The sequence below is a fragment of the Cricetulus griseus genome, chromosome 6 (assembly GCF_003668045.3).
Source record: "Cricetulus griseus strain 17A/GY chromosome 6, alternate assembly CriGri-PICRH-1.0, whole genome shotgun sequence".
NCBI lineage: Eukaryota > Metazoa > Chordata > Mammalia > Rodentia > Cricetidae > Cricetulus > Cricetulus griseus.
In genome coordinates, this window is record NC_048599.1 from 142,125,917 (window position 1) to 142,148,223 (window position 22,307).

Consider the following 22,307-nt stretch of genomic DNA (forward strand, 5'->3'; position numbering starts at 1 on the left):
CTGTGTCCTTTGCCTCTCTGTCCCTGTCCACCTTTGTGGAGAGGTAGGTGGTATTCCACTAGTGGGACTGAGAGCGTTGGGAAAACTATTGCTTTTCCTGCTGTCAAGTCTGTGAAGAGGTGAAACACCACTGACCCAGCAAAGAAAAGGGGATTGCAGATGTTCTAGTTGGCTTTCCCTTTTATTTGAAACAAAATCTCACTACCCTAGCTGGCCCAGAACTTTATATGTGGGCTAGGCTGGCTTCAAACTCACAGTAATTCACCTGCCTCTGCCTTCGGAATGCTGGGACTAAAGGTGTGCTGCTTTTCATTTTGTATTTTGAATTTTTAAGTCTGTTTACACTGCTTACATACTACTTTGGTACTCAGACAGATGGATTGGAAACCTAAAGAATCTGAGGTTGGGCGGTGGTGGTGCACACCTATAATCCCAGCACTTAGGAGGCAGAGACAGGTAGATCTCTGTGAGTTCTAGGCCAGCCTAGTCTACAAAGTGAGTTCCACGATAGTCAGGGCTACACAGAGAAACCCCTGTCTGAAGAACCAAAAAAGAAGAGAAAATCACCCAAGCCAAAAGGCAGAGTATGTGTGTCTTGCTGTCTAGACCCAGGTGGGATGTCCCAGGATGCAGACCCTAACAGGCCCCCTGGTTGTCTCTTCTGGCTGGGCTTACAAGATGTGTCAACCCTTCTAGAGCCAGCCTTAATATAAACAAGGGAGCTTTGGACCCTGACTTGGCTTGTATACTTACCAGTGTGTGACCTGGAGCCAACATTAACCCCTCAGAGCCTTGGTTTCCTCATATATAAGTGGGTAAGTATGGTGTTAACCAGTGTCTGAACCATGAAGGTACAGGGCTTGGTTTGGCTTCATGCCCCCAGACCTGAGGTGAACATGTGGGGACCCGTGCAGAGGGTAAGACCTGAGTGCTTGTCCTTCCTTGTCCTTGTGAAGCTTTAAGGGAGTGCTTAGATCAAGGGAAGGGGCCTTCTGGGGACATGTAAGGGGTTTGAGAGCTGTGGACACTACAGGACTGGATGGAAGGCCTCTCTTGACAGGGTCTCCAGAGAGGATCCTATGAAAGGCTCTTGCTGAGTGGATTACAGGCCTGCCATCCAGGCTGGGCTAGGCTGTCTGGTGGCCCTTCCCTGAGGAGCCAGCTGTCTGAAGCAGCAAATGCCCTGGCCCAGGAAGCTGTCCTCTTCTGTCTCTGGGAGCTTCTTTTGGTTGTCTGGGGTTTTGGAGACAGGTTCTCTGTAGTCCAGTCCTACCTAGAACTCGGGAAGTCTTCCTACCTCAGCCTTGATAATGCTGGGATTGTAATAATGAGCCCAGTACCTCTGGGTACTTCTGCAGAAACTGGTGGCTCCTGAGCTGAGCTGTGCCTGTATATCAAACGTGGAGCTAAGTGCTCAAAAGTGTGTCACCTCATCCTCTGGCCAGAATGTCCTCGTGTCTCAGAAGAAAACCAAGACAGCTGGCTCAGGGCACTGACTGATGCGGGGCTTCTGACTCCTTCATACCAAGACATGAGACCTCAGGGTGGCCACAGCTGCTGAGTGCTGGCCTGCCCTGGTGGCCAACAGCCCCTCTCCTCTGCTTCAGAAGCCATCTTTTCAGGACTGGTCCTGGCCAAGAGGCACCAGGGAGAGATGAGCCTCTCCAGGAGGTGGGTGCTGAGCTACACAGACAACAGAGACAAGATAGTGGACATGGTTGTAGAATATCTTCCTGACAGTGAGATGTGCTTTGTCTTCTCATGGGACCCCACAATAAGCAATGAAAGTGTCACCACATCTGTTTTAGAGGTGGTGAAGGTGACATTGGGAGGATTTCTGTGGCTGTCCAGGGCCTCCAGCTGCTCCTGGTGTGTTAGATTACACTGCCTGCTAGTAGGAGAGACTTCTCTGCAGTAAGGGGGCTGTTAGCAAGACTGAATCCAGGTAATTACCCACCCCCATTCCTTTTACCCCAGGAATCCAGCCCTTGAACAGGTCTGACTCTCTTTCCCTCCAAATTATAAACCAGATCTGTTTGCCTCTCTTTTACTTGCACCATGGCCCGCTCAGCCCCCACTGTCAGCTATCACTTGCCATTCTAAGTTCTGACTTCCATTCCCTGAACCTTAAGTTTCATTCCAGACCCCTTAAGTCTCCATTGCATCATGTGAGGGAGTCAAGCATAGACTGTGGGTTTGTGGCTCTGCAGTTCCTCCTTTCTGGGCACAGACACCTCTTTCCTAGAGAGCCCATTAGTAGGGGCTAAGATAGGCTCATCAGCCTCCTAGCCTTAGGCTGGTCATACGCTCAGACCTGCCAGCCAGGGACCTTGCCTCCCTACCTACTGTATGGTTGGTGCAGTATCTAAGCTGTACCAGTAAGTGCCATTGGGGATGCTAGGGCCAGGGCCAGGGGAATATTGTGTGGAGCCCAATGTAAAGGAAAATGAAAAGCCTGTTGCTCTGAAAGCAGGAAAATGTCACATGATTTCCTTTAAAGCTTGTCATGGTGTTTTTTTGTTAAGGGTGTTTATTGGGGGTGAGGAAACACATGCAGCAGACACACACAAAAAAGCGTCTGCAAAGCAGAGGGGAGACTCTGGAAGCCAAAAAATTCTTGTCTTTGGTGTTTTAAATGTTCTAATGTCATTTTTAAGTAAGGAAAAAATGTCTCAGGTGAGTACTATGAAGTTTACCACCTTATCTGTTTGTGCAACATCAGCTTCATATGTGTATCAGGGCACCCAGTTCTTCACACAAGTGTTCAAATTGAATCACAGAAACAACTCGATTCTTATTTTGTGGCCTTCCCTAAAGGGTACCTTTAGCCTGTCAAAAACACCAGCCAAGTTACAGAAAGAGGAGAGCACTCCCGGGCTGATGCCCTAAGCCCTGGCATATATATATATACACACACATACATACTACCAGCTTACCACAGGGAAGTGCTGCTGAGGACTGAGGGGGAGGGGAGGGGATTGGGGAGGCTCATCTCACATTTAGACACAGGCCTGGCTGACTACCAGATGGGCTCTGTGTAGCTGCATCAGGGCAGTGACCAGTGCCAAAGACACACACACATACGGATATGAGTTAGGGCCTTTTTGTTGGTTTTGAGACTTCTCTGTGTAGCTCTAGCTGTCCTGGGACTTGCTCTGTAGACCAGGCTGGTCTCAAACTCACAGAGATCCTCCTGCCTCTGCTGGCTTGAGGTAGTCTTATGTAGCCCAAGCTGGACCTCAAACTTACAATGTAGTTTGAACTCCACACCTTCCTGTCTTAACCTCCTGAGTGCTGGGATCACAGGTATGCCCACCAAACCTATTTTTATGTGGTATTGGGGAACAGACCTAGGGCTTCATGCTCTCTAGGTAAGCACTATACTGGCTAAGCAACCTCTCCAACCCATTCTAGACTTCATTAACAAAATACAAGTTCAGAACTTGGATTAATGGTTTGTAGACAGTAACCACAGAGCTTGACCTTTGAAGTGGTTTTGCAAATGTCTTGTTTCTGGCAGAAAAACCAAGAAAAGGCTGAAGAGAGGTGCCAAGAGAGCCATGAGCCTGGTGACCTCATGTGCCCAAGGTACGCTCAGCTGAAACACCTGTGGACCTTCTTATTTCCCTACCAAGAGGCTGGCTTTCCATGCCTGGCCAGCACCAGACCAAAATGGGTCACAGAGGAAGTGCCCAGCCTGACTCAGCCACCCCATACATTTCTTTTTTCTTTTTTTCTTAGAGACTTGTCTGCACATCCAGCCTAAGCTAGCCAGAAACTCATGATCCTCCTGCCTCAGCCTCCTGATTGCTGGGGTTTATATGCCTGACTGTGGGTTCTTTCTTGACTTGAGGAATTTTAGAGCTGTCCATCACCTCTGTCAGATGTCACTGAGAGTCCACTTGCACAGCTCTGCTTGTCCTCAGGTCATGTGCATCACATCTTAGGCCAGGTTTATTTCTAGAACAAAGGAAAGTTCGTTCCCTTCTCATTCAGGTTCTACCCAGGCTGACTGATGTGTTAGTTGAAGGGAAATGTGTGTATCTGTGTGTATCTCTGTGTAACCCTGAAGGGTACTTGGAACTTAAGGGCAAGAGCAGGGCAGTGAGTATTCAAGAAACATCAGCTAGTGATCTTGCAGCACGGAACTGTGATCCTTGCTACCTGAGAGGCAGAGGCAGGCAGAGTACTGGGAATCAAGGTCAGCCTGGGATATGTAACAAAGCCTCATGTCAATTTTACTAGCCGGGCGTTGGTGGCGCAAGCCTTTAATCCCAGCACTTGGGAGGCAGAGGCAGGCGGAGTTTGAGGCCAGCCTGGTCTCCAGAGCAAGTTCCAGGACAGCCTCCAGAGCCACAGAGAAATCCTATCCCGAAAAAAACCAAATAATTTTATAGGCTGGGAAGACAGCTGAGTGGTATGCAGACTGTTCTTCCAGAGGACCAGGTTCAATTAGCATAACAGTTCAAAACTACAATTCCAGAGGGTCTGATATCCTCTTCTGACTGAAGCCCACACTGTATACACATTGCATGAACATATGCTGGCAAAACACACATACACATAAAATAAAAAATTTAAAGTATTAAAAAAAAAATCGTGGCTATGGAGAAGTCCAGAAAATGCTTGCCTATCATGCTCAAGCTCTGAGCTCCTCCTTCAGCTCGAGCACTCATCAGGAAATGCAGGGTTGGGATGGGAAGCTAGACCCATGGGAAAGGGAGTGGGAGGGTCTGCACAGGGAGCACAATGAGAGCGAGCCCTTGCCGTCCTGGAACTCACTATGTAGACCAGGCTGGCCTCAAACTCACAGAAATCCTCCTGCTTCTGACACTTGAGTGCTGGGCTACACAGAGAACCTCTGTCTCAAAAAACCAAAGGAGAGAGGGAGGAGACCAAGAAAATCTCTAAAAACAGAAACCAGTGTCAGGCATTGATGGCACACGCCTTTAATCCCAGCATTTGGGTGGCAGAGGCTGGCGGATCTCTGAGTTTGAGGCCAGCCTCGTCTACAGAATGAGTTCCAGGACAGACTCCAAAGCTATACAGAGAAACCCTGTCGTGGGTGGGTGGGTGGTGGGGAGCAAACAAAACAATTTAAGACAAAAAGGTCTACAAAAATACAATTGAGGTCATTTTGTATTGGCCACCTATACCCGGGCATGGGGCATTCCCTGAAGTATGGCTGATACACTCAGTGAGCCTCATCATCCACAAGTGTTCTTTCTTTTACAAGCTGGTGTCCATTGCAACTGTTTTTTTGCTTAGGGATGGGGCCCCATCTGGCTTGAACTTGTGGGCCTGTGAATTCACATATACATCAGTCCTGTACTGTCTGGAGGACACTATTTGTGTCATCCACTCCCTCTGGCTCTTAGAATCTTTCTGCCTCCTCTTCTACGTACCTCCCTAACCCGCCAGAGGGCAGGGAGGGTTTGATGAAGACAGCCCATTTAGGACCAGGACCCCCAAAATCTTTGCATGTTGACCATTTGTGGGTCTCTGTTCCTATCTACTTCGAGAAGATTCTCTGGTGATGACTGAGAGAGATACTGATCTATGGATATAGCAGAATGTCATTAGGAGTCATTTTATTGCTTTGTTCTTTTGTTTTATTGCTTTGTTCTTCTCTTAGTATTTGGTTTTCCCCTAAACCCATGGCCTATCCAGTCTCAGGTTCTTGGCCACCCAAGCCAATAGCTTCCTCTCTAAGACACACTCTGGAATGGACAAATATTTTGTCAGTCAAGCCACAAATATCTTTTTTTGTTCTTGTTTTTTGAAACAGTTTCTTTGTAGCTTTGGAGGTTGTCCTGTAACTCACTCAGTAGACCAGGCTGGCCTCGGACTTAGAGATCCGCCTGCTTCTGCTTCCCTTGCTAGGATTAAAGGCATGCACATTTTTTTTTTTTAAATTTTATTATGTATACAACATTCTGCTTCCATGTATATCTGCACACCAGAAGAGGGCACCAGATCTCATAACAGATGGTTGTTAGCCACCATGTGGTTGCTGGGAATTAACTCAGGACCTCTGGAAGAGCAGTCTTAGCCTCTGAGCCATCTCGCCAGCCCATAAAGGCATGCACATCTTGACTGAAATTTCTTTTAAAGATTTATTTGTGTGTGTTTGTGTGCACTTACATGCCTGCACATGTATGTGCCTGAGGTAGCCAAAGGCATTGAATTTCCTTAGATCTGAAGGAAATAGCCCTTAGCCTATGCCTGGCACTGGTGCTGGGAACTAAACTCAGGCTCTCTGCAAGAACTGTACATGCTTTTACCCTCTGAGTCATCTTCTTAGCTCCCTTTAAAATTTTTTTATACATTAGGAATTTTTTACTTGGTGTGTGTTTGTGAGCAAGTGCCTTCCAAGGCCTGCATGGAAGTCAGAGAAAATTTGCAGAGTCTTTAGGACCTGTAAATTGAACTCAGGTTATCATGTTGGTGGCAAAGCACCTTTGAGCCTTCTTCCTGCTGGCCTGGAACTCACTTTGTAGACCTGACTGGCCTGAGACTCATAGATACCCACCTACCTCTGCCTCCCAAGTGCTGGGATTAAAGGTGTGTGCCATCATCACATGGCTGAGATTCCTTTTTAAACGAGAATAACCAGAGAGTTGCTGTGTTGCTTCAGAGTCTGTGCTGCTCTTCCGGAGGACCCAGATTCAGTTCCCAAGCATCCGCATTGGGGCCTCACAACTGCCAGCTCCAGGGGCTCTGATGCACTCTCTTCTGGCCTCTGTGGGCACTGCACTTATGTGCAGGATCCATCCCCCCACAAACATACACACAGATAAAACAACAAAAACAGCTTCTCAAGTAAAACTTGCTATGCAGCTGGTGATAACCTTGAACTTCTGACCCTCCTGTCTCCAGCTCCCAAATTCTGGGATTACAGGTGTGCATCACCACACCCAGTTTGTGCAGTACTAGGGATCCAAACCCAGGGCCTTGTGCATGCTAGGCAAGCACCCTAACTAACCACTGAGCTACATCTCCATTCCCTGAGACAATGCTGTTAGCACAGACATGCCCAAGAGATCCCTAGATGTCTTGCTGGGTGTTAGCCTTTTCGTCTTTATATTCTGAAAATGAGTTTATTTGTGGTTTTGGGGTTACAGGGCTTTTTACTTGAATACCCCAGTTAACTTATTTTAAACACGAGTGCCAGGCCAGGTGTGGTGGTGCATTTCTGCAGTCCTAGGACTTGGAAGCAGAGGCAGAAAGATCATGGGTTTGAGGCTAGCCTGGGTTACTTGGTGACTGCCCCCACAGCAAAAGAACAAAACCCCAAAAACAGCCAGGCAAACTGACAGTAAAAAGATGACTGGCAGCCTAGGAAAGACAATCCACTGTGTCTCCAGGTCGAGAGGGCAGGGTTGGGCCCTCGAGAAAAGATCCCTGCTTCTTAGGCTGGGTTTTTAACAGGGCAGCCTTAGGGGGAAAGTCTTGGCTTTTCAGGAGAGTTACAAACTGGGAAGAGCTAGCCATCCAAATGGTAGTCTCCCTGACTGGTCACCCAGTTGTGCAAGGCACTGCCTCGGGGCTCACTGCACATGTGCAACCCAATTTTGTGGATGAAGAACTGGAGTTTGGGAAGGTGAATCACTTATGTGCAGCAGAACTTGGCGGGTACCCAGTGTGGCTCTGGGCTGACCTGGAACTACCAGCCTAGATTCGCCATCCCGCCCCACACCCTGCACTCCAGAGGGCGTGGCTGGTAATCCACAGTCAACTATACGGCTTGGTTGGCTTTCTGTAGCAGGAGGAACCTAGTGCACAGCCAGACTCCCCCCCCCCCCCCACACACACACAGGAAAGGCAACAGACAAGATTGCTGGAGCCACAGCCTGCCAGGTACAACCAGGAAAACTGGTTGGGTCAGCTGCCCAGACTGCTGGCTCCTCACCCAACCCCAGCCCCTCCCTTCCACTGGCCTAGGGGAAGGAAAGAGGCTCCTGCAACACCAAGAACTGTGGATATTTCTGAGTGCTAGCTAGATGCCAGGCTTTGCTGAGTCCCTACAGTCAGTTGGTTCTCTCTAAGGAGACCAAACTCAGAAGTGTCAGACCACTGGTTCTTGGCTCCCTCCCCCAGGGTAGAGGCAGAGCTGAGACATGAGTCTAAGCATGTTGAGTGTCGTCCCCCTCCCCTGCAAACTGAGCTTCCATGGTTTGATAGTTGACACCTCCATCTAGACCCATCATTGACATCCAGGCTCCATCTGCCACTATCTCCTGCCCTCTGTCTTGGCCAGCCCTGCCCACAGCCAGTGCAGCTCTCGGGTCATCTTTCCACTTGCTGTTAGTCCTTCATCCTTGCATGCCCTTCCTCTTGGGGTTAGACAGAGACCTAAGACTAATTCTGACCAATGACCGGGAGTATAGATGAGGTATACAGAGGTGTACAGAGCAGAGCCTTCACAGGATGGTAGCTTTTGATGTCTGTCACTGTGGCAGCATAGGGTTGAGACAAAAGCAGTTGAAACAGTCACTAAGAGAGATGCAGCCACGGAATGTCTGATGTGGCAGGACTTTTGCAGTAAACAAATAAACCTTGGGCCCATCCAGATGACTCAAAAGTAGAGGCTTCTGTCGCCTGCCTGCCTGCCCAGTCTGACTGACTGATCTCCAGGATGCATGTGGTGGAAGGAGAGTCTCTACTCCCCCAAGTTGTCCTCTGACCTCTGCATGTGTGCCACGGCGTGTGCACCCATGTGTATACAGACACAACACGGAAGTAAATAAAGACAACGATTAAAACAACCCTCTTGTCAGATCTTTCAGGTTGGGGCTTAATTTGTTATGGCAGCATAGCCTATCCAATTCTGACTAGTATGCTGGCCTGCTCAGGTTTCGAACATCATCCCAGACCACCAGACCTCAAGTGGTTCACCCCCTCCAAACAGCCAAAAGCTCAGATTTCACTTTCCTGTAATACTTGCTTAACGGTTTCTTTGTTTGTTCTTGTCCAGTCTCCCCCACTAGACTTCAGGTTCTCTGAGGCAGAGCCCACCACTGTCTGCCTTGTGCCTGCTTCCTAGCAGTGTCTGGCAGATTTAGGTGCCCAAGCAGCTCTTGAATGAATGAGTGTTCATTGATTGTGTGAGTGCAACAGTCAGGGGGCATATACCCCCCCCCTTGCATCTTTGTGATTTACATTGCTGCCTATGCATCTCTAAACTCCGAGTGGGCAGTAGCCTGAAGTTATCAGTAGATTGGAAGCTGTGGTTATTTTTTTTTGACATCTGGAGTATTCAAGTCAAAGCTGGCTGGGACCTTTCTCCTCTCCCCATAGCTTTAGAGATGAGGCGACATGGACCTGTTAGGAGAAGGAAGTGCCTCCTCAGGGCCAAGGTGGATAGATGCTCAGCTTTGCCAGAAACTGCACCAAGCTCTCCAGACCAAGGTCCATTGCTCTTCCTACTCAGCTTAGTGGCTTCCTCTGTAGCTTCTGACATCATCCTAAAAAATGCCCCTCCCCAACATCTGCCTCATTGCACCAGGATAGGTCTCAGAGATAGGGAGTGAACTTGGGGCTGGGAGATGGTTCCATTAGGGAAGCACCTGCTGTGAACACAAGAACCTGACTTTGGATCCCAGCACCCGTATAAACTTTGGGCACTGAGCCTGTCACCCCACCACTGGGGGTGGGGTGGGTTAAACAGGTGAATTTCTTTTTTTCTGAGACAGGATTTCCCTGTGGCTTTGGAGGCTGTCCTGGAACTCACTCTTGTAGACCAGGCTGGTCTCAAACTCCCAGAGATCCACCTGCCTCTGCCTCCTGAGTGCTGGGATTAAAGGCGTGCGCAACCACGACCCAGCTGACAGGTAGATTTCTATAACTCACTAGCAATTCAACCTAATCTGTGGGTGAGGCTCCCTCCAGTGATGAATACTCTGTCTCTAAAAATAACTTGGAGAATAATGACACTTAGTGTCAACCTTAGACTGCCACATGCACAGGTACACACATATGTCACCCAGAGACACACAAGAGGCCCTCTTCAAAGGGTGCCATAATGCCTACAAGATGAGCATGTAGGTTTGTTTTGTTTATTTAAAAAACTTTTTGGGGCGGGGGCTGTACAATACCTTCTTCTGGCCTCCATGGGTACCAGGCACATATTTGGTACACAGACATAATGCAGACAAAATACTTACGAATAAAAGCATGTTTTATGTGTTTGTGTGTGTATGTGTATCTGCTTGAGTGTATGTATGTATACCATGTGTGTGCAGTGCCAGTGGAGGTCAGGAGAACATCAGATTCTCTGGAACTGGAGTTAGAGTTGTGAGTCACCAAGTGGGTGCTCTTAACTGTGGAGCCATTTCTCCAGCCCCAAGAAATATATTTTTTAAACTTTTTCTTTTTCCTTTCTCTCTCTCTCTCTCTCTCTCTCTCTCTCTCTCTCTCTCTCTCTCTCTCTCTTTCTTTCTTTTTTGAGAAAGGGTCTCACTGTGTAGCCCTGACTGGCCTGAGAACTTTCTAGGTAGACCATGGTGGCCTCAAGCACACAAAGATACTATGCCTCCCTGCCTCTGCCTCCCAAGTCCAAGTCCAGGGATTAAAGGTTTCTATGCCTGGCTAGAAATAAGTACCTTTTAAAAGTCGGGTTATTTTTTTGTTTGTTTTTTTCTTTTCTCCTGGGATGGGGTCTCAGATGGTCTGGCCTGGAGCTTGCTATGTAGACCAAGCTGGTCTAAAAGCTGTCTTAGCCTCCTGAGTGCTCAATTTGTTTATTTTTATTTTATTTGTGTGATTGTGTGAAAGCATGTATGTGTGTGCACTATGTACATGCCTCGTACCCACAGAAGCCAGGAGTAGACATCAGATCTCCTGGAACTGGAGTTAAAAGACAGTTTTGAGTCATTGTGATCGGAACGAAACCCAGGTCCTCTGCAAGAGTAGCAAATAAATACTCTTAACTGAGTGGCCACCTCCAGCCATTTATTATTTATTTATTTGTTTGTTTGTTTATTTATTTTCAGAGCTGGGGATCAAACCCAGGGCCTGTTCTGTCACCAACTACACCCCTGACCTAAACGTGTGTTCTTCTCTCATATTTCATTTAACAACAGAGGGCTGGGCAGGGATGGAGAGGAGAGCTTGGTGCTGGAGTCTGGCCTAGCACCTGGGAGGCCCTGGGTTCCATCCCCAGGACCAGAAGACCGAAAGAGAAAGCACCGCTCAGAGTTGGAGCTCTGCTTGGTCAGGTGTTTCTGGGTGGTGCTTGCCCCAGAGGGGCTGGGTGGGCTGCTGCCTCCTCTTTGCTGGGCAGCTCATTTACATTAACGGCAGTGCTTGCCACCCCACAGGGTTCACTTTTTTCCTTCTAAATATAAAACATGCTCATTGTAGAAATTCGGGAATTACAGAGTTGTGTTCAGGAAGATGCAAAGAGCCAAGGTCATCTGTGACTTCCCTGCCTACTGTGACCTGTAACCAGCTCAACTCTTTCCTTAAGAGCCTATTCAACCTTGTTTATCTGAACAGGTGACTAGACTAGATCACACTGTCTGGATTTCAGCTGTCCCCAGGTCCCTCAGGTGGCATGCTGACCTCACAGCGTTCCTCTTCCTTTTGGTTTGCTGGCTGACATCCTTGGCTACCTGTTGAAGCCCTTTTCAGTTCTCCCCTGGACTTTGGTCCAGGAGGACCCACCCAAGTTCCCACTATGGTCTCCTTGCAAGCTATGTCCTTGCAGCTTCCCTGCCTTTGGTCATTCCTGAATGGCAAATCAGGGAAGTACCAGATGGTCCCATACTGAGAGAAGACACCTTCTCTGGAGCTATGCTGAGTGTTGCTTAGGTCCCCAAGTGGCCCTGCCAGGCCCCATCAGAAAATTTCTCCTCAGTCCAGAGTACAGCCCCTCTGGAGGCACTCTGTACTTCACTCACCAGGCAACACCCTTTTCTGAGAAAAGATTTCTCTGCTCATGAGCTTCCAGTGACAGCCACCAACTCCTCCCGGGATTGGCCATAGCTTTGGGAACCCAACAGTTTTTCCCTGGAATTTTTTAAGTTAGCAAAAGAGGTGGTTCCTTTCTGGTGGCAAAGCTATGAGCTGGGAGGCCATAGCTCTGTAGTAAGAGAGAGTGAGGAGCTCCAGACACTGAGATTATTTGGGAAATCTCCAACTGTATCCAGCTGTGCCTGAAGCCAGTGGTACCCCTGCCTGATGAACAGTTTAATGCCTCCATTCCAGAGGTCCCACCTTTTGCTCAAGTCACTCCATTGTCCTTTACCAAAAGTCTTAAAGGACACAGGAATAGGATAGTCCTAGATGGGTGGAATACAGACCCTCTTCTGTGTCTTCTCTGCCTTTGTCCTGGACCCTGCATAACGATGCACTGAAGGATGAATGTTGCTTCCAGCCTGCCAGCTCCCACCAGACCGTAAGCTCTAACAGGTGCCTGCTACCAAGTGGGGTGACCTTGGATGTGAGTTCTTATTTCCAAAAGGCTGGATCCACCTTTGAGGATGGCTGGGAGACTGAAATCAGTAATCCACAGAGACACTTGCTGTTCGGGCTATTTATTGCTTTGGTGGTGTTGAGTGAAGAGAGCTTTCCAGGGTCTAAGCACACAGTGCAGACAGAGACCTTAAGAGGAAGCTCTTGATGTGCATTCTCTTTCTTAGCTCAGTGGTCCTCACGGATTTTGCAGCATCCCCAGCCCCAGTCTTCTCTGGACGGTAGCTCAAAGCTCCGGGAGGCTCCATAGCTGTCATTCTGGCATCTAGCTCCAAACACAGTTAGAGCCTGGCTCAGCCCTTCCCCAGCATCACAGGCAGCCTTGGGATGTGTGTTTTATGTTGGGGGAGAGTCGATTAGCTGCGGAGGACCAAGGGCCGAGCTTCGGTTCTCTGGATACTGCCTTTTGCCACCACAAGGAGCCCTCAGTCTTCCTATTTCCCTTCAACCTTGCTCTTGCTGGAGGGAGAGGGTCTATGAACCTGACTGCTCCCCCACCCCCATTCCCCGTGCGGAGAACTCCTTCCCCAGTGTTTCTGTGGTGCTATGCCCGTGAGGGGCATCGGTCTCAGAGAGTTCTGGGCTGCCACGTTGTGGGCTGCGCAGGAGGCTCCAGGGGCTGTGAATGGACTGAGAGGATGCTTGGAGATTCACGTGTTGGAGGCAGTAGTAGGGTGGCTGTGGCCCTCAGCAGGGTGCTCTGTGACCGCTGTTTCTAGGGGAGTATCTGTGTAGAGCAGGGCATTAACTCTTTATTTTATTGCTCGAGGTGCTTGGGCCCTGCAAAGATAAGTGGGGCTGAGGGTCCTCTCTGTTGCAGCTCGCTCCTTGAGCTCTTCCCCCAACCGCCAATTTCACTAGATGCCAATGTGTCCAATATGTCCTGAGTTTAAGCTCAGAAAACCTGCTCGGGTGGGGAGAGGAGACCCTTAGTCTGTGGTCTTGCTGATCCCAGGGCCTTAATTTCGCACCCAAACACCCACACGTCTTCACCACACGGGTCCTGGGATGAATGCAAAGCTCCCAAGCCCCTCAGAGGGAGTCTTGCTGTGCCCAGCTCCACAATCCCAACAAAGGCGCCCGACCACGTGCCCTCCTCCACGCGGACTCGGAGTGGGGAAGCTCCACGCTCACCGTCCCTGCTCAGGCCAGGGCTGGGTGGGGATGCAATGCTGGGCCGCGGGTGCGTGCGGAGCCTCCCCCAGCAGCCCGGCCGCCCCCCGCTGCGCCTCGCCCACTCCCATCCCTACACGCTGCAGCGCCCTCCAATTGGCGCTAGGTGGAGCCGTGGCAACTGGCTTGAACTGACAAAATTGTGCCTCCAACAGCTATTTCCTTGGACTTGCAGGGGGAAATGGAAGAGGGGTTTTAAGATGTGCTCCCCCTCCTCAGGCAGCTCTAGGCTCTTCCCTTGGGAGGCCGAGAACACAGGGGTGGTGAGGGGTGAAGGTGTCTTTCCTTTTGGTAACTCACACCTCCAGAGCATTCCTCTTCCCCAACTCGGATCGCGGACCTTCGCAGCCCCCCCCCCCATTTTGGAGTGTCCCCAAGAACTTCGCCACGCGCGACAGCGAGATCCAGAGCCGTGCAGCGCCCCCTGAGAATGGATAGCATCCGCCTCTCGGAGTCTGGGCTGGGGACCCCGGGCGACAGCGCCTCCTGTCGCCCAGTGAGGCGTGTGGGGTGGGGCAGAGTGAGTCGTCCAGCTAGTGACTGGGAGATTTTACGCAGGGAAGGGGAATGCGGGGGCGAGCCAGTGAAAGCGAAAGATCTTTGGGGAGACAGCCTGAGACAGAGACATCGCCAGAGATGCTACCCCCAAACAGCAAGAGGCTGCCGTTTTATCTCTCACACATACACCCCCTTCCCCACGCCACCCCGGCTCGTTCTTTCCTATCCCCCTAGCAAGACTGGAACCACCCGCGTGCCCTGGGGCCGGAGTCCCGGGCTCCAGATGTGAATTTGGTTCCAGTGGGAAGAACGCGAGCTTCCTCCGGGCCTTGGCACATTCTCCCACTCTGAGGTCATTCCGTAGGTGGTCAGAGGGGAGCGCGCGCCTGGAGCCTTCCTGCCTCCATCCATTGGAGAGGGAGGAGAGGCGGGCGGGAGGGAGCAGAAAGGGAGAGGGGAGGAGCGCGAGGGAGGGAGACGCCGCCAGCACACCACCAAGTGGCACCGAGCAGTGATAACAAACTCAACTTAAAAAAAAAAAAAAGAAAGAAAGAAAAGAAAAAGAAAAGGAAAAAACTTCCCCAAGTTGCTGCCTGAGATGTGCGGACGTGCGGTCTGAGGCGCGGGGTAGGGAGTGTGGGTGGCCCAGAAGTCTTCAGGCTGCGGAGAGCTCAGACCAGGAGCCAAGTAGGCCCTTGCAACCTTGGTTGCATAGGGAGATGTGTTGGAGGCTGGCTCAGCTTCCTGCTGGAGACCCCGGGGTAGCCGGTTCCCATGGGGGCAGGACCCGCTGGTGAGGGCGGTGGGGGGAGGGGAACTGGAAGACGAGTAGTACCGCGTTCTATCCCTGGAACCCGCATCACACACACACCCGGGACTCCCAACCTCCCTGCGACTTGGGCAGATCCGGCCCGCAGGTCTGGAGAGCTGGTGTGTGTGTGTCTGTGTGTGTGTGTGTGTGTGTGTGTGTGTGTGTGTGTGTGTATTTAGGTTCTCCCACCTCTAGGCCCATGTGAAAGCAAAGCACTACCATAGGCTCTACAGTCGACTTTTTATTAAGATTATAAATTTAAACAATCTGAACAGTTTTACCCGGTGAGATTCAATTCAGTATGCACAAAAATACAGGAGGAAGAAGGGCCAGGAAGGTAAGGTTGGCAACTTGTTTTGGAGTCCCTGGGGTGGTGACAGTAGAGACTCAGAGGGGGTCTAGGCGAACCTCACCTTCTCACAACAAAAGGCTTTTAAATTAAACAAAATCTATTGAGCTGAGGACGCAGACAGGGTTCTCACAGGCTGGAACAATGCTGGTTTCATGAGATGGAACCGAAGACTGAAGCAAGACAAGGTAACTTAGAAGCGCGCACACAAACACCACAACTGACCAGGAGCTAAGTGAAGCTAAGCGAAAAGTCTCCAGAGCAGTCCGCGGTCCGGGCCCCTCCCTCCCCCGGGGCCGCCGGGGATCCAGGTGAAGGAATCGACTTCCTTTTTTGTTTAGTGAGGACCGCAGTACTGGGCATGATGGGAAATGTAGTTCGCCCTGCTCGCCCCCCACCCCTTCCCCAACAGAGCTGAGTGTCGGGGTGTCGGGCGCCACCTTCCCCCTGGTCCGGGAGGCGGTGGAGGAGGGGAGGAGGACCGAGCCAGAGGGGCGGAGAGAGGAGGGGTTCTAGACGCCCGCCCCGGCAAGAAAAGAAAAAAAAAAGTTGAAGTGTTTTCATTTCTGCCTTCTCATTTTGAGAACTTTGGAGGCCGCCCCCAGAGAGGAAATGTGACCGAAACGTCCCTTTTGGAGATAGAGTTTGCCTTTGTTTTTTTGCTCAGAATTTCACAAGACCCATTCCTCACCCCAGAGAGGAACTCAGGAGAGCGGAACGTCGGGCTTCCAGGCTCTGACAACTGATTGGAGTCGGCGTCCCGAGCCCCGCGCCCTCCTGCGTTGGCCCCCTGCGCGCCCCGGCACCCAGCCTCGCCCCCGGCTACCCCGCACCTCCTCCGGGCAGCAGCCCTGCCTCACGTGGCAGGCTCCTCGCTAAACACCACTGCAATCAGTACAATAAAAAGAAAAAAAGAGTAAGAGAAACACAAAGCATACTTAAATAGGCGCTTTTTCTCTCTGCAAAAATAAAGTCCAAGATTTTTTAGATTTTTTTTTATTTTACAATTTATAAAACAGCCTCTGCTCGCCCCCAGCTTGCCCCGAGTGGCCAGGACCCGCTCGCTCCCTACCGTCCCTTGGCCGAGTCTTTGTCTGGCCCCAGCCCCGCGGGGCCCAGGGTCCCCATGCCCTCGGGGGTCCCTAGAAGGCGACAATGGCTCGAGTCCAGGCGCCGAGGCTGGCGAGCGCCTGCTTGGCGCACAGCTGCCCGTTGAGCGGCGGCGGCTGCTCCGAGGAGTCCGGCTGTCGGCTCACCAGCCCCGAGAAGCCCGAGCCAAAGATGGAGATCAAGTTTGAGATGTTGGACGCGTCCGGGGACGAGTCCGGGCAGAAGTCCTCAAAGCGGGCGCGTTTACAGGGGGCGAACGGGGCGCCCCCGGGGGGCTCGGCTCCCAGGTCACCCGCGTCCTCCTCGTCGTCGTCCTCTTCCTCCTGGTCAGGGTAATACTTGCGCTTGCAACCAGCGGCGGACGCCAGGCCAGGTCCCGGAGCGCCCTGGCCACAGCAGGGGCAGTGGGCGGAGGCGCAGCAGTCCTGGTGCAAGTAGCCGTTTTCCACCGTGGTCACCACGTGAGTGTCCAAGTCCAGCACGGTGGTCTGGCTGCTGCAGTGCACACCGAAGTCCGAGGGGGCCGGGTACGCGCCCCGGTAGAAGCCAGGGGACGAGGAAGGGGCTGGAGAGGCGGGCGGAGAGGAAGCGGCGACGGTCGGTGGGGCAGCCCCCGGGGGCGCCGAGGGCACAGAGCAGGCAGCCGGAACGCGAGGGTCCCGCGGGCAGAGCGCGGCGGCGCGGGCGGCGGCAGCGGCAGCGGCGCAGGACCCGGCTGCAGCGGCTCCAAGTGCTGCCCGCGGTGGGGCGCGCCGTGCGGCGGCTGGAGCGCGGCGCACCCGGCAGCTCGAGAGCGCCCCCGCAGCCCGCGGGCGCTCCGGCCACCACCGCCGCCGCCGCCGCGCAGCTCCTGGCGCCGGGTGCTGGTGCTGGTGCAGCTGCTGCTGGAGGTGCAGCTGGTGGAGCTGGTGAAGCTGGTGCAGCTGGTGCCGGGCGACCGGCTCGCGCGCCTCCGCGTCCCCGCCGCCAAGTTGGAGCGGGCCGAAGTCGGCCGCGTTGGCCGGCATTCCCGGTGCCGCGTACGCGAGGTGCTGGTGCTGGTGCTGGTGCTGGTGGTGGGGCGGCTGCTGTTGCTGCTGCTGCTGCTGCTGCTGGCGCCGGTAGAGCTCGGCGTAGCGCTCGCTCAGGTAGAGCTGGCGCGCGTTGCGGAGCACGTAGGACACTAGGAGGTTCTTGTGCAGCTTGATGCCACCGCGCTGGGTCCGGGAGCTGTGGATCTTGCGCAGGGAGATGCTGATCAGGCTCTGGGCGTCCAGGGCGCACTCCATGCTCCCGTGGAGAGGCGAGCGGCGGAGCAGCCGCCTTTGCTGCTGCTAATGTTGCTGCTGCGTGTACCTCCAGCTGGTCTCCGGAGCGCACTGTGCACAGGGAACCAAGCCCGGGTCAGCGGGTCGGCGGCGCTCTGAGAGAAGCCGCCACCATGCGCTGCACCGCACCCGCAGGCTCACGCTCCCCAGACGGCGCCAAAGCAATGAGCCTCGGCCGGCCCCGGCCCCAGCTATTTAGCTGAGCAGCAGCGCCCCGCCCCACTGCAAATTAGCCAATAGAAGCTTTCTGAGCTTCCCGAATGACAGCCGCTTCCCGCCCCGGGGCCACTTAGCTGACCAATCAGACCAAGGCGGTTCCTTTGTGCTATTCAAATACCGAACGGACCCCGGGCCTCCAACGCCGCTGCTGCCTCGAATGTTCTCCTGGGGCCGCGGCACCGCGTGGGACTCGGAGCTTCCTAGGTAGCCGCCCACAGCGTCGGTCGTCTCTCGGGAACCACGTTGAGGACTGCGGCTACCCTGGACCTGGCTCCCGCGAGCTGGGGGTCGGCTCACCTGAGCGCCGCGGAGATGGCTCCGCCCCCTTCCGCACCGTTGGGCCTCACCTGCAGCAGGTGCGCGCGGTTCCCCGCTCCGGGCCACGCGGCGCCTCCTCTTTCTCACCTGCTAAGGCCAGGGGAATCTGGGAGAGGTGAGCCTTCTCCCGAGAAAGCTGGTGTGTGTTTGGGGGGCTGGGAAGCGCAGCTGGGCACTAGTGAACCCGCATGGAAGAGTTTGGGACCAGATTCCCTGATGTTTTAGACCAGGGGCCTCTGGGAATGGTCGGGGAAGGTTCCTCTGACTGCAAACCCCAGTGAATTTGGATCTCTAGAAGAGAAGCTTCGTCGTCCTAAGCCAGCCGGGGTGGGGGTGGGGTGGAGGTAGGGGAACGCACCCCAGCTTCCTCCTCACCTTTGGGTAACCACTTCTTTCCTGCCTCACTAATATCAATGACAATAGAAGCACTTACTGTGTGCCTAGCTAGGGCCCCTTATCAGAAAGGTTTGAATCTCTCTCTCTAAGGTTCTCTGGGCCCGGTCCTGAGACCCACTTGAGTGGGACAACCTGTAAAGATTTGGTCAGAGTCCTGAGCCCCAGGAGTACCCAGGTCAAAAACTCTTCGTCATATATGTCCTTGTTCTGAGTTATCCACCGACCAGTGGGGACAGGATAAGGATTCCTGGTAGTCTCTGCCGAGAAGCTTACTGAGGAAGAGGGTTGCTGCGGCGGGGGTTGGGAGGTGGGTGAGGGGTTGGGGCTGGGGCTGGGGCTGGGGCTGGATTCACAATGCTCAAGGCTTCTTGAAGTGCTTCAGTCAGGAAACTGGCCCAGGAAGGGTCCAGGGCTGGATCCCTGAAGGACAAGCAGTGTCCACAGAGACAACCGATGACCGATGGGATGGATCTTGTAGGGCTGGTGTGGAGGCTCTTCTGACACTCGCTGTCTTTGGACCCTCTCAGTACCTCTGTCTCTTGGCTGGAGTCAAAGACACCCCACCCTGCTGTCCTGGTTGCTCTTTATAGGCGAGGACACAGTGATAGTTGTCTTTAAGGTTGTTTTTAAGGTTTTGCATCTTCTTAAAGGTAAATTGTCAAAAAGTAGGGGACAGTTTGCTCAGGTTTTCCGATGAGGAAGTTGAGGCACTAGCGATGACGAGGCTTGGCCCAAGACCACAGGGCTCCCCAGGCACAGGCTCTGCTTCTTCCACCAGAAGGTGCCCCTGGGCAGTCACCTCTCCCACCCCTGCTTCAAAGGGTCAGGATTACATTTGGGGAGTGGGGTGGTGCACTCTTGACTGGCATCCTACTGGCCATGTGGCGATCCACACACACCCCCCCCCCCACCTCCTGAACACCTGTCTCAAAGGTGTACAGGCTACAGTGGCAGAGTGGAATGCTTTATCCCACTCCATAGCTGGGGATGGGGGAGGATAAGCTGGAATCATGGGACTTTGGCCCACAGTGTGTGCTGTCCTTTCCCAGTATTTACTGAAGAAACTTGAGACTTGAGGTCACAGAGTCAGAAAGGGATGGTGGCAGGATTTGAACCCTGTTCTGTAGGTGCTTGAAAATATGCCAGTAGAGCCAGGTCCAGTTCTTTGGGTCTAACTCCTGATGAATGATTTGATGCCCTCAAAGTGTGTGTGTGTGTGTTTGCCAAGCTCCAGGACCAGTACTCTTCACAGCCCCTGGGCTGCAAACCTCTGCTTGGGCACAAAATGGTTCCGCAGAGTGCGATAGAGACCATTCAGGACTCTGTGTGTGTGTGTGTGTGTGCGCGTGCGCACGCGCATACACACACACACACACACACACACACACACACACACACACACACACACACGCTTGCAGGACCCTAAGCAGTCACCTTGTGGAGATCACCTGAGCGAGGTTGGGGCGATCGCTTTTCCTCCCTGAGTTGGAGTGATTACATCTGGTCTGAGTCACCATTCCCTAGAGGAAGTTAATTAATACCTCAATATTTACCAAGTGTCTGCTGGGATGGAGGCTCTGAGCAGGGCATGGATCACTGGGGACCTGGTAATACCAGCCTCACATTGGAGCCCTTAGGCCTTGTAAGCACAGAAAGCTGCATACTCAGACTTAGGGGCATCTAGAGAAGCACCTGGCCAGTGATGAGATTCACCCTTGGGGGCTCTTGGGGTGGTTGGGTGGGAGAAGAGTGCCCAGGCAAAAAGCACCTTGGAGGCATTGTGCTAGGAGTAGAGGGAAGAAGATTTGGACCTCTTAAGTTTGTTTATATGCTCAATCTCCTGGGAGAAGTTTTCGGAGGCATTATCTGGAGGCTGTGGAAGTGTATGAAAGAACAAGACATAGTTTTGCCCTGCAGGTAAGGTAGATGGTATCTCACAGAGCAGACATGGGGGAGGCCCAGGATGCTTCCTATGACAAAACCAAGACCTTAAGGCCAAAGAGGAAGAAGGACTTCCAGTATAGAATAAGAAGGAGGTCCAGGGAAGACCTGGTAAACAGTTGGTGCTCAATAAACATCTGTAGGAAAAGCAAATCAGTGAATGTAATGTGCAGAAGGTATCATAATGATGAAGGGAAAGCACCCATTTCCACGTGGGTAAACTGAGGTCCAGCGAGGGGGGTGGGGTATGCTCTGGGAATTGGCTCAGATGCCCCTTCAATGCCTGCCTCTTTCCCTGTGCTCCAGCCTCTAGGGAGCAGGGAAGGGGAGGAAGATCTTATCCTCAGCAGCCTCCTGTAGTTTGATATGTGGCTTGCTCCATGGGGTCAGAGACCCCAGGCCTCATATGGCAGCAGGGCACGGCAGTGTAGGAGTCATTGCTGAGGCCTGTCTGAATCCAAGAAGCAGGTGAATCTTAGATGCAGGAATCATAGCTGTGCCCAGGAAGGTTACTGTGTAGCCCCTGTGCTGGGGAGTAAGGCTGGGGTTCTGAAACCATGACAGCAGCCATTCCCAGCCCTAAATGACCATACATTGCCAGTAACCCTGGTGGAGTTAAGAACTCAACAGTGTCTCTTTGCCTCACATGGTCCTATCAAGAGGCACAGTACCTACGAAGACATTGGGTCCTCAAGGCCCTTCTGTGTGGTAAGGAAGACTGGCATTGCCTCGGCTGTGAAGAACTTGTGCTCTCATTAGCCAGGTCAGGGCTGAACCCAGCACTGTCTTTAAGGCAGGGGCCTCTTATAATCCACATCCACTGAGGAAGCAGAGGCACAGAGAGTAGGTGCCCTTCCTGATGTCACACAGTGAGGAGGAGAGGTGACAGGGATCTGGAGGAGATGGACACCATTCCAGGGTGGGTGAAGGGGACATAGTCCCCACCACTGTCATTCACAGGTCCTCCAAGTAACTGTACTTGTGGGGAGAATGTGCTGGGTGCTGCTGTTAGCTCTTGTATCTTAGGTTTCAGAGCACTTGGGCTGGCTGGGTGTGCATTTGTTCATTCATTCACTCATTCACTCAGGTTGTAGGGTGGGTAAAGTGCAGGCACTGAGCTAGGTTGTAGGAAGAACACACAGCAGGTCAGTCTTGCTTCCTGAAGTCGGATTTGAAATATCCTTTTCATCCCCTGGGCCATCTGATTGATTAGTAATGTCTGCCTGGAGCTCTGGGTGAAAAGAGATTTGGTATGTGCCCCAGTTGATTAGTGATGTCTGCCAAGGACTCAGCTGGAGCCTTCAAGACCAGTGCGCTAGGTAATTTGGATACCTGGTGTCCCAACAGATTGAGTGTGGGTTGTGGGTCCAGCATCAAATGACAGGAAAGTGCTTTGGGAAGCTGGGGGAAGGGGGAACAGACTTTGGGAGGAGTTACATACGGTTTTCTTCTCTTCTTTCCCACAGTCCTACTGGACACTACCCTGGGTAGCCAGGGTTAATCTTTGTTGGCCTGGGCTGGGAGAGTGGATGGGTGAGTGGCGACAGCTACACCTTCCTGACTGGGAGTTATTTTTAGAATTCAGTACAGACCTTGGGAGTTTCTAAGGCTCTTAGAACAGAATCTGGGACTTTATTTTTATTTGGGTGGTGGAGGCTGCCCCTGCCCAACATACAAGTAACAACCCCAGACCCCATTGTGTCAGGGC

At 52.5% G+C, this 22,307-nt stretch overlaps 1 protein-coding gene and 1 long non-coding RNA gene across 2 annotated transcripts in view; one reads left to right on the forward strand and one right to left on the reverse strand.

Annotated features, from left to right (window-relative positions):
• Nucleotides 1-15,185: 15,185 nt before the first annotated feature.
• Ier5l (immediate early response 5 like) lies at nucleotides 15,186-17,880 on the reverse strand. The gene is given in 4 exon segments (XM_027423195.2): nucleotides 15,186-17,094; nucleotides 17,097-17,198; nucleotides 17,201-17,269; nucleotides 17,272-17,880. Coding segments are annotated over 4 exon segments (1,230 nt in total). The 5' UTR covers nucleotides 17,687-17,880; the 3' UTR covers nucleotides 15,186-16,450.
• The window catches only part of LOC113836466, a 78,611-nt gene continuing 74,142 nt past the window's right edge, over nucleotides 17,839-22,307 (forward strand). The window contains exons 1-2 of the long non-coding RNA XR_004770639.1: nucleotides 17,839-17,886; nucleotides 18,019-18,377. This is a non-coding gene — a long non-coding RNA (uncharacterized LOC113836466). The remainder of the gene's footprint in view (nucleotides 17,887-18,018; nucleotides 18,378-22,307) is intronic.